Consider the following 12099-nt stretch of genomic DNA (forward strand, 5'->3'; position numbering starts at 1 on the left):
ACTGAGCCCCCGATTCGTACCAGGATCTGTAAGGGGTGCAAAGGCCAGGGGCAATGTGTCCTCTAGGTTCGAGCGCTCCCAGGCTGGAAGGACACACACACACACACACACACACACACACAGACAAGGCCAGCCGTCCCGCAAGGGGCAGATTTGGGGCGCCCTCCCTTCTCTGGGCAGCCAAGGGGCGCGGACACAGGCCCAAACGGCAAGGGCCCGAGCGCGCAGCTCCTTCCAGGGCGGAGGGCGGCGCGAGGGAGGGAGAGAGGGAAGGGAAAGGCGAGCGTGAGCTGCCTCAAATGCTTGGAATAATTCCGCTTCCGTTTGGAAAGCCGCAGCCTCAGTCCCGCCGCGCCCGCCCAGCGCCAGCTCCGCGTCCCGGCCGGCCCGCGCGCGGCTGCCCGCTCCGCCGCCATGGCTACGTCCCCGCAGAAGTCGCCCTCCGTCCCCAAGTCCCCCACTCCCAAGTCGCCCCCGTCCCGGAAGAAAGATGACTCCTTCTTGGGGAAACTCGGAGGGACGCTGGCCCGGAGGAAGAAAGCCAAGGAGGGTGAGTACGGCCGGGCCTGGCGCGCTGCAGGGCCCGGGCCGAGGGGCCGGGACTCCGGGGCCGGGCGGGAGCGCGCGGCGGGTGCCCGGCGCGGTGGGGGCGCGCGGCGGCGCGGGAGCGCGCTGCCCGAAATGCGGGCCGGGGCCGAGCGCGCCCCGCGGGTCGTCGCCGCTGTCCCGCTCCGGGTGTCTAGGGCCCGGTGGTGCCCGGGTAGGGCGTCCCCGGGACCCGGCGACGCCCGCGCTGGGCCGGGGGCGGGCGCCGCGTGGCCCGAGGGGGCGGCCGGGCCCCCAGCCGGAGGCGGCGTCCTCCCGCAGGCCCGCGCCCGCCGTTCCCCAAGTTCCTGCGGAAACTTTCCTGGGCGCCGCGCTCGCGCTGGTTGCCCTCGTTGGCCTTTCAAAGCAGCTGGGTTCCTGGACCCACGGAACTCTAGAAGCAGCATCGACCCCCGGAGCCTGTGTCCGCCCCCAGGGACCAGCAGGGCGCTCTTAGTGATCGGCATCCTATGTTTGTGGAATGAATGAGTGGAAAAGCTGGCTTTCCTAGCGGTCGGGCCCTGTAATAAATGAGGAACTCGCAGTCAAGGAGAAAACTCGGATTAGACACACTTAGCATCACGCGCTGTGACCCTTCTGTGAACTCAGGAGTTGAGGGCTCTTGTAAAAAAACATTTTCTTTTTCCCCCACCAGCGTGGATTGAGGTGATCTTCCCCCACCCAGGACAATTTGCATGTAAAATATTTTGTGTCATTGGCAGATTTCACCTCTCGGATTTTGGTCTGAAAGATGAGGTGACAGTTCTGAAGAAGTTCTGGTGATAGATGTGTCGATAGAAGTTGCTTGTTGAAAGTTTTCCATGGACTGCTTAGCGGTTTGGGAAATAATCGTTTTGAGGGCTGTGATGCTGAGATGTAAAATAAGGTCTGTGTTTCTGAAGTGTCTGAAAGGGTTAAAAAAAAAAGAATGTCAGTGCTGAGAATTATCACACTTAAAGAACTAAGCTGCTGTTTTCTACACTGGAGTGAGCAAACATGGTTTTCCCCCAATTTGGTTATTTTCGTAAACGACGGTCTGAGTAGTATATAGCCGGTAGCAAATCATGACATCTTGGCTTGGAAAGCCCTAAACTACCCTTCTAGGCTTTTCCTACTGTATTCCTGGTATGGGCTGCTTTGCCAAGACTAAACAACTCGGAATTTCTGAAGCCTGTGGCCTACTGAGAGTGCTCACCCCACCTTTGCCCACTCTTTAGAAAAGTTTACGGTAAACATACAGAGTTGGTCTCTCTGTATCTAGTACTGTTCATGGAGCCAGGAGAATGAGTCTGATAGTAGCCCTTCACTTCTTTCAAGTGGATTAGCCTGTTTTCTGGAGCCTTCCCTTCACCAGCACAAACATCCTCTGTTCCTCTAGTTGGTCCTCCTAGGCACGATTTTTTTTTTTTTTTTTTTTTTTTTGGCCTGCTGGCCTCCTACCCCTTCAGTTTCATTTGGGAGCCCTGCTGGAAACAGAAGGTCAACTCAATCGGGATTTTGAAAATACTGCAGTGAAGGGACTACTTTCGCAGGTGAGGGCAGGGGTAAGGGAACCCAGAAAGGACGATAAGGAACTTGGGAGCTAGCAACCGACAGGTGGAAGCTGTTACCACCTCTAGACCTGAAGGGACAGGGGGAGCAAGCCGGAACCCACAGAGAGCTGGAACTGCAGAAGGGGGTGCCGTCTGACACTGGACAGAAACACAGCCACTGTCAGGAATGTGGAGACGGAGCAGGGAGACGTTGGCACAAGAGATACTCTGTGCGTTCTCTCTTCTTGCCCCTGACTCCCTTGCTGGTGCTCCTGATTGGCTGCACCCGGTGGGACATCACCAGGCAAGGAATCTGGACAATGCTACGTGTAGGGGTCAGCTTCCTCAGGGCACAGAGCAGTGCAGAGATCATAGTGGGGAGTGGGGAAAATGAAAATCACTAGCAGACCCTCTCAAAGTGAGCTGCCCAGAAGTCCATGTAGTAGTGTGGTAGTCTGGTCCAGGTTAGAACAGGGCTGTCCCCTCCTTTGTTATGGTACAGACGCCAGGTTCTAGCAGTGCAGCGAAGGCTGTTTTTCCTTCCTTATTCTCTCAGCTACATCACACTGTTCTCTCTCACTGAGTTTCCTATCGGCTTACTCAAAGACTTTTTTTTTTAATGTGTCTTATTATTTATTTTCGAGAGCGAGAGAGTAAGTGGGGGAGGGGCAGAGAGAGAGAAGGAGACACAGAATCCGAAGCAGGCTCCAGGCTCCGAGCTGTCAGCGCAGAGCCCGATGCGGGGCTCAAACTCATGAGCCTTGAGATCATAACCTGGGGCTCAGACTCATGAACCTTGAGATCATAACCTGAGCGGAAGTTGGACGCTCAACCGACTAAACCGCTTAGGCGCACCCTTAAAGACATTGTTACGTTTCTTGCTCCTGAACCACCCCCTTTCTTATCTCAGATGGCCTCAATTGGGTTTTTGAAACCAGGTGCAAGATCTTATTTGTGTCTTTGGCTATACTTAACTGTTAAGTCCTGGTTCTGTGACTCGGCCTACTAACTAATCCCAGGGGATGTAAATGGTGAGTTGAAGAGCACACACTTCTTGTTAAGGGGCCCACCACCCAGCCCCAGCTGCTTGCCACCACAGGTGGTAGTTCTGTGAGCTCAAAGAAGGCAGTGGGGTTGGTCTGAAATGACCTGCTCTTGGTGTGTGCGTGCTGGGTCTCAGTGATCATTGCTGTACCTGTTAAGGGCCCCCTAACCCTCACTTCGATACTGGTAAGGTTAGATCTTGCTCTGGATCTTGCATAAACCTTCAGCTCTGTGCTTTGCAGAAACCGCTTTCTTCTATTTCCACCCTCCCAATTTTCTACAATATGATTCCTCAAGTTCACTGATATCAGTCTATCTACATATTATCTCGGTGCTTGAGCACTGAATTCTCCTGGGCCCAAGGACTGCCATTCATTCACTTGACATGTGTTGTCCCACTGTAGGACACAAAGATTGGAAAGACATAATACATGTTAGATTGCTGAGTCAATAAGTTCATATGAAAATATGCTTTCCTAAGAACGCCCACTGCATACATCAAAGAATGACTGTAAATCTCAGAAGAATACGTTAAAACTAGTCATCACTCCTGTGTCTTCAGTAAGAAAAAAATAACATCAGAAAGAGAAAATAGAGGTTAAAACCATGATTTTGGGGACCAGACACCTTTGGGTTTGATTTCTGGCCCAGCCCCTTATTTATTGCTATGACTTAGGACAACTTCCTTATCTCTCCAAGTGTCTGTTTTTCTTCATCTATAAAATGGAGACATAGTATGTAACATGCATAGCATGGTATGAATAATGAATGGCAGCTATTAAAATCGATAATTCAATTTGACATAGTCTTTAATTTGAGATAGTCTTTTCGTTATGGACTGCAGGAGATTCTATGGGTTTTGCAGATGGCCAAGGAGCTCATGACACTATGAAGCCCTTATAATCCTGCTTTGGTCCCTTTGGAAATTAGGGATCTTTCCTTGCACGTCCACTATTCTCGATTCCAAAATGTCACATTTCAGCATTTTAGAATATCTGGGCCCATTTTCATGAGTTGTAGTTAACTGGCTTTGTTTTTCACTGTGGATCTTCTCTTTTGAGGTTCTGGTCCTCATTTATGCTATACACAGCCCTCTGGTGTAGGTCCTTAGACTAGCCTTTCAGAGTCCTTTGCCAAAGAGCCCCCTTTTTCCTCCAGATCTGTCCTCAAGACTTGCTCTTTCCAGGGACACCATCTTAAATCGTATTGGCCAGCTGAAGGTGCCCTGAACTGGGTCAGCAGCAATGATTATTCCTATCATTTACCCATTTTTTTTATTATCCCTTAGAGCTTAGCATTTTGTCCAGTGCCCAAAGTGTCCAATAAGGGCTTTAATCTGATAACTTTAGAGTAATTCTAGGGCTTACACCTTTGGTTATCATTGGCCTTCCAGTGTAACTGGGGAAAATCCCAAAAGTCTGCAACAGATTTATGGAATGGTGGGGGGAACCCCCAGCCCTGCTGAGCAGTCCTCTTCTTCTCCCCTAAGCAGCATGCATTCTTATTTTCTAAAGTGCCTCCTCAAACCCTCACCACTCAAGCTCGAACTCAGACCTTGAGATAGAAAACTGTGTACCAGGTATGAACTTGTTCAATTTCCCTTCTTTGCCCCAGATCTACACCTCCTTTCATGCTCCTTTCCTGCCCCAGTCCCTTCAGAGAGACCCCTTGTCCCCTTGTTTGTGAGGACCATCCATTTCTGCTTCCCCCAGACTTGGCATAGCTAAATACCCTTGCTCTTGTATCTTCAATCTCTTCCATAGCTACTCTACCCCTTAACATGCTGTAAATACGCTTGAGCCTTTCCCATTTAAAGGAAGTCTCCTGATGATGATTTCCTCTTAAGCTACTCAACCAGAGGTCTTGAAAGACTTGCCTGTACTGACTTTCTCTTATTTCCTGGTCACTTCATGATCCACTATCCTCACTCTTTCAGTAATCATTTACTGAGTGCATACCGTGTGCTAGGCACTATGCTAGGCGCTGGGGTGTCGTGGGGGGAGAAAACAGACAAAAATCCCTGCCTTCATGGAGCTTACATTCTAGCATTGGAGACTGATAATAAACAAGATAAATTGGTAAATTATGTGTATTGTATTAGAGTAGTTATAGGGGCTTTAGAGCAAAATAAAGCAGGAAACAGAACATAGGGTGTTGAGGGATGAGAGATGATGGTTGGCGGTGTTAAATAGGATGGCTAAAACCTCCCTGAGAAGGGTTTTGTTTTGTTTTTTTTTTTAATTTCAGAAGTAGGAGAGAGCACAAACTGGGGAGAAGGGCAAAGGGAGGGAGGGAGGGAGGGAGAGAGAGAGAGAGAGAGAGAGAGAAAGAGAGAATATCCTAAGCAGGCTCCACACTCAGCACAAAGCCCGATGGGGATCTCAGTCCCATGACCCTAGGATCATGACCTGAGCCGAAATAGAGTTGGACGTTCAACCGACTGAGCCACCCAGTCGCCCCGAACAGAGTATTCTGATAAAGACTTGCTGGAAGTGAGGGAGAGAGTCATATGTGTATCTCGGAAAAGAGCGGTGCAGAGGGAATGGCGAATTCAAAGGCTCTGAGGCAGGAGTGGACGTGATGTGTTGAGAACCAGCACGGAGGTCACTGTGACTGGAGGAGAGAGCAAGCACTGTTGTGGAAGGTAGTGAGGTCTCAGGGATTAGACTGAGGGTGGGGGCAGGTTGTGCAGGACCCTGGAGGCGATTGTATGACTGGGGCCTTTACTCAGAATGAGATAGGAAGGTATGGGGGGGGGGGGTGGTGTTGCATAGAGAATAACACGACTGCACTTCTTTTCAGCGGGATCATTGGTGCTAAGTGACTGAGGGGGTCAAAGCAGGGACACGAGCTAGGAGGCTGCTCTGATGACCCGGGAGGGTGGTGGTGGTGGCGCCCGGAGTGGAGGGGTGGACACCGAACCCTGGATGTAGTTTGAAGATGTGGTGGGTAGGGTTTCCTGCAAGGTTGGAGGGAAGACGAGCAGATAATTGAGAGCACTCCAGGGACTTGGGTTTGAACAACTGGAGAGACAAGACTGATTTTAACTGAGCTGGAGAAGTCCACCAGAAGAGCTGGTTTGGGGAGAAAGCACGTGGGGCCTGGTCTGTAGAGGTGCCCACTGGACGTCGCAGCAGCCATGTTGGTTCTGAGAGCCCAGTTCAGGGGGGAGGTGTCTGGGCTAGGGAGTAGAAGAGGTCCAGGGCCTGAGCCCCGAGGCTTTTGAACACTGAGGACCTGTGGAGAGAGACTGAGTGGGAGTGGCTAGTGGGACGGAGGAAGGCAGTTATGCGTGGAGTCCTGGAAGCCATCGGGTCTCCACCTGTTCCCACTGTTCAGCTTCCCTGGCTGACGGCTCCAGGACCCACGGTCTCCTTTTCTGTCCTGATTGCACTTGGGCTCTTGACATTTCTTTTTTAGCTCTCTTTTCCTTAAAACATCTTCTCCCTTGCCCTCCTTCACACTGAAATTGCTCCCTGTGTCTCTGCCTTGTCTTTCTCAGATTCCTTCTCGGACTTTTCTCGTCTGTGTATCCCCTCAGTAGCATTTCCTGGGTTTCTGACTTCGCCGGCTTTGCTCTCTGTTTTGGGATGTGTTTATGTTTTTCTCTCCCATGGATTATCTCACTTCCATGGCTTCAATGACCATCTGCCCATTGATGATGCCCGAATCCACATTTAAGTCCAGATCTTTCACCTGTAGTCCAGGCACATCTTTCCACTGTCTCTTGGGTATGCCACAGGTTCCTCCAATTCAGCATTGCCCTCGAGGGAATTACTACACTGCCCACTTGCCTCAGTCTGCTTTTCCTCTCCCACCATCCCACCAGTTGCTTAAGGCCATGGTCATCCTATATTTCAGAAGTCAGCAACCTTTTCTTAAAGGACAATTAGTGGGGCACTGGGTGGCTCAGTCAGTTGAGCGACCGACTTTGGCTCAGGTCATGATCTCACGGTCTGTGAGTTCGAGCCCCGCGTCGGGCTCTGCGCTGACAGCTCAGAGCCTGCAGCCTGCTTCAGATTCTGTGTCTCTTGCTCTCTCTGCCCCTCCCCTGCTCATGATCTCTCTAAGAAAGAAATAGACATTTAAAAATTTTTTTTAAAAAAGGGCAAACAGCTATTCAAGACTTTGCTGGTCCCCCACCTGTCCTCAGCTCTGCCCTTGTTACTGTAGATAATAGGTGAATGAACACATGTGGCCATGTTCCAATAAAACTGAGTTATGTACCCTGAAATTTGAATTTCATGTAATTTTCATGTGTCGCAAAATATTCTTGTTTGTTTTTAGTCATTTAAAAATGTGAAAGCCGTTCTTAGCAGTTGGGCTGAACAGAAATAGATGCAGGCTAGCTACAGCCCATGGGCAGAGGTGGGCCCAGTCCTGCTCCATTTGTCTCCACGCACAACCGTCTCTGAGGGAGATCTGCCAATTCGACCTTCCCTCCCTGCCTCGGGTCAGGCCTCACAAGTGCTCTTTGTCTCCTTTGAGATTGTTTCATTTTATAAAATTTTACTGTTTTTATTTTCCAGCTGACATGTTGTACATCCACCCTGCTAGTCCTCTGGTACTTTTTTATTCAACCCCCCCTTCATCCTTTTGCCAATATACCGTTTTATTTAAGCGCAAGGATAATATCCCCTCCGGGCACTTCTTAGCCTGGCGTTCAGGACCTTCTCAATTGCTCCTTGGTCTCCCCTTCTGGTCTTGCCTTCAATTCCCTTTCAGGAAGCCTCCATTTTAGCCACACCAAACCACCCTTTATTCCCCAGACACATCACGTTCTTGCGCGTTTTAACCTCTCTACATGCTGTTCCAAATTTCTGGAATGACCTTTTTCCTTTCTCTATACAACAAACTTCTATTTAGTCATTAAAACCCAATTCAGAGCTCCCCTTCAGCTTGATGCCTTCCTTAGCTCCCCCAGGGAGCGAGGTGCTTCCTTCTCTGTGGTCCCACCCCACCTTGTCCGTGGCTCTGGTGTAGCACTGGCCGCATTGCACTGCGACCATCTGTGGGTGAGCCTGTCGCCCCACGTGGCAAGAGCCCCCTTCCTGTAGCCCTCCTGCCTCGCATAGTATTTAACGCCTAACGATATTGGAGTTTCCGTGCAGTGAATTTCCCCGTATTTACCTTGGTGAAAATAGTCCCCTGCTAACTGGTTGTGTAATCTCAGGCTTCTTCCTCTTGGCCCATTTCTAACATCGGCAGGTTAGACTACATAACCTCCGAGAGCCCTTGCAGTTCTGGCATTCTATGATTTCTGAGCTCTCATTTCACCAGGCTTCTCTCAAATTCAGTTTTATTGTCTGTGTAGGGTGGTCTGGGAATGACATCATCACAAAGACCTCTTTCTTTCCTCCACTAATGAAGGCACCTCTGTGTCGGGAGGAGGAGATGGGAACCAGGATAAGTGGGCCCCAGCCCAAGGACACCTCCATATTAGGAATCGTGTCTCATGGAATATCTCTGTCTGGTTAACAAGCACAGTTCATAATTATGTTTTAGCCATTAGCACAGAAGAGATGAAATCCTCATGTAAACGTTTGTAAGCATCTAAAATCCTACTCTCATGGAAAAAAGAACACATTTGGGGAAAGCTCTACAACAATTCCGATTATAACAAAGCTGAAAAAAAATAAAATACTTGAAAAAAAAGGTATAAGCATTCTGTTAAGTTTTCAGTATGTTCTGCGGCCTGAAATCAGTTAAGAAAATCCGTATGACGGTTTTGTCTGAGGACTAGAGCCCTCAGGACAAGGAGGCCTCATCATCTAGCTTAGGCCCTGACCTCATCCCTTCTCTTCTTTTCCCTGTGGGCTCTGGGAGGGCAGGAGTCATGTCTGGTCTGCTCACATTTGCACCCCACGTGCCTTGCCTGGCACCAGGTACTAAACAGGTTCTCTGCAAAATGGCTAACTAACCGCCTAAATCATCAGTGGCCATCTGATTCCTACTGAGGGTGTCCCCAGGTTACTTCAAACTCTGCCGAACCTTGGATGGCAATTCTGGTCCTCTGATTCCATCCAGGCCTCGACTGCTGGGTGTGTGTGTGGGTGGGGTGTGTGTGTGTGTGTGTGCGTGTGTGTGCGCGCATGTTATAAAACTACCTCCTCCTACCAGGAATCTCTTTACCCTTTGTGGAAGGACTTTATCACTTATCCCTGTTCTTTGACAAACACACAAGGCCCCCCGGACCAGAGGTTTGGGTCCTAGGATCTGGGGGTAGTGATGCAGTGGAGGCTGGGAGCCTGCAAGGAGGTCCGCTGGCCAAGGGCGGTGACCAGTCCGAGTGTAGAGGCCGGAGTTCTTCGTTTTCATCCAGAAAAGCTTGCCCTGTGGAAATGGTGTTGTGGGTATGCAGGACAGTGAGTGAATGATGGAGGACTGAGTGAACTAGCCTCTTGGCAAGGTTTGGGGGAGACCAAAGGCCCAAACTCTGCAAGAGAGATTCTGAATTCCTGTAATTCCCCAAAGTCCGAAGTCTCCCTGTTCGTTCCCCTGCCCTGCTCATCCCTTCCTGAGCTTCTCAGCTTCCTTTACTCACCAGGTGCCCAGCCAGGGAAATCTGCAAAACAGCCAGAGCAGGGCCACTGTCCTTGCTGCTTAATGAGAGAGCTCAATCACTACAAGACTCCCTACTCCCACCCGCCAACAGATAGAACCTACTAAAAGGGCAGACTGGCTCGCTGCACAATCTGTGAATTGTAGATGCTGTGTCCTTGCTGTGGCCTGGGACACGAATTTGCATGGAGTGCGGATCGCTGTAGGACTCACCGAAAATCTGGTTCTACTAGTACGTGCTAAGTGATCATTCTGTTGCCGTGAACACACCAGCCTCCTAAAGCCTGAGAAAAACCATCTTTGTGGCTAGTGTCCTGGTGTTTCTTTCATACGGGCCTTAGGGAGAAGGTGGGTCATGGATGGAAGAAGCCGTCAACTTAGTTGAAACAGAAATATTCTTTTCTTTTTAATTTTTTTTGACATTTATTCATTTTTGAGAGAGAGAGAGAGAGAGAGAGAGAGAGAGAGAGAGAACATGAGTGGGGGAGGGGCAGAGAGAGAGGGAGACACAGAATCCGAAGCAGGCTCCAGGCTCTGCACTGTCAGCACAGAGCCTGATGCAGGGTTCAAGTTCACGAATCGTGACTTCATGACCTGAGCTGAATTCGGAGGCTTAATCGACTGAGCCACCCAGGTGCCCCAAAACAGAAATATTCTTTACTATTGCACACTTTCTCAGGGGAACAAAGAATGAACCAAATTGCTTAGCATCTAATTTTTTAACAAAAGTGTTTCTTTTTCCCATTATAAAATTAACCCATGCTTTCAGGATTTATGGGAAGATAGAAAACAGCCGTGCAAATTCCACCTCTCAAAGGCAATCACTATTATAATTTTGGTTTATTTCTGTCTCTTCTTTTTCTTCATGATAACTTTTTATAATCATAAGTATGCCATGTATATTATACAGATAAAAATCCTATAACTGTATTTTTGGTTTATTATTATATAAATATAATTTGTGTTACAAATATTACTAAACATATTTTTATAGGTGCATAATATTCATTGAGTGAATGTTCTCTTGCTCACCCATTTCTTTCGGTCCTCTCGCGCTCTTTTTTTTTCCCCCCTAGAAATAATGCTGCCTAAAGCTTTTTTAAAAATTAAGAACAATTTTCCTTGGATAGAGCCCCGGAAGTACAGTTATAGGGTCAAAGGGTGCCAGTTGGCTTATGTAACACTGATAGTTTATCATTGATGACCAAAGAGAAATTTCTGCTTTGGGGTCTGGGTGGTCTTCCCACCCAGGAGGCTGTTGGAAAGTAAAACCAACATTGTCAGGCCAGAAGTTTTTGTTTGCTTCCAGCTAGCAGGACCAGGGCACCTAAGTTGTGGGGTGTGGGGTAGGGTTATGGGTCAGGGGAGTGCAATTTCCCTCCTGGCCAGTAACATGTTCACAGTAAGCTGTAGTACAGGCAGGTCTTTATTTCAGAACATTCTCTTGGGCCCATCCTACCATCTGTACGTGGCCTGGTATATCAACCCAAGTTGCCTGCTCTTCTAACAGGGCCCACAGTGCCTTTGGAATGGTTTTCCTTAAAGTTCCCCTGGGAGTCACAGCCACCCCCTGCCCTGCTGAGTTCTCCCCCGTTCATGTGAGAGCCAGTGAAGGTTTGATCAACAAGTCCCTCCTTGTCTTGGTCTCTTCCTCCGCACCTCCCGACTTCGGAATTCTTGGACTTGCCCCACACTCAATAACCACAAACAGGAGGTCATGACAAGACGGTGGGGAGTGCTATGGTGGACAAATTTGGGTTGCCACCGTTGAGGACCCCTTAGGAGACATGGTGTTTGCAAGCAGGGTCTTGAAGCCGGAGGAAGAAACCCCTCCCCCCCCCCCCCCCCCCCCCCCAGGCTGACAGAAGAGAAGGGATAAGATTCAGGAGCCTTCTGAGTTTCCGAGGGATCTTGACTGAGTGGGCTGGGCTGATGCCTCCAGGGCTCAGTTTCCTCAACCTGCATCAGGAGTCAGCAGTCAGGTGTCTCATCTCCTCTGCTAAGAGTGGATCTGAGCCAGATGGAGCATGGAATTATCACACCCAGCACCCCAGGGAGTGTTTCTGGGGAGTCGTTTATGGAGGCCGACTTCCTCACAGGGAGTGGTGTGTCAGGGCATTTATTTCATCCTTGAATCATGCTGCGTTCCCTTCACTCATTTCCTTATCTCTTTTAAAATCCAGAAGCCCCTCCCCTCTTCCGTGCTGGGAAAATCCCAGTCGGGCAATGAGGAGCCATGAATGACGCTCTTCATGAAAACGCAGCAGGTCTCCTGGGGATCATGATGGTGATGATGTGGGATGGCCCGGAGGCGAGGCTACTAGACTGTTTCTGCTCCCTCAGTGACATCAACCCAGGTCACGGGGCTCCCCGAAAC

At 49.6% G+C, this 12099-nt stretch overlaps 1 protein-coding gene across 1 annotated transcript in view; it reads left to right on the plus strand.

Annotated features, from left to right (window-relative positions):
• The first annotated feature begins 218 nt into the window (after window positions 1-218).
• PARVA (parvin alpha) overlaps window positions 219-12099 on the plus strand; it is a 170844-nt gene continuing 158963 nt past the window's right edge. Inside the window, exon 1 of the mRNA XM_047878446.1 lies at window positions 219-550. Within this exon, the coding sequence (XP_047734402.1) occupies window positions 415-550 (136 nt within the window). The 5' untranslated portion in view covers window positions 219-414. The remainder of the gene's footprint in view (window positions 551-12099) is intronic.

The sequence above is a fragment of the Prionailurus viverrinus genome, chromosome D1 (genome assembly GCF_022837055.1).
Source record: "Prionailurus viverrinus isolate Anna chromosome D1, UM_Priviv_1.0, whole genome shotgun sequence".
NCBI classification, from domain to species: domain Eukaryota; kingdom Metazoa; phylum Chordata; class Mammalia; order Carnivora; family Felidae; genus Prionailurus; species Prionailurus viverrinus.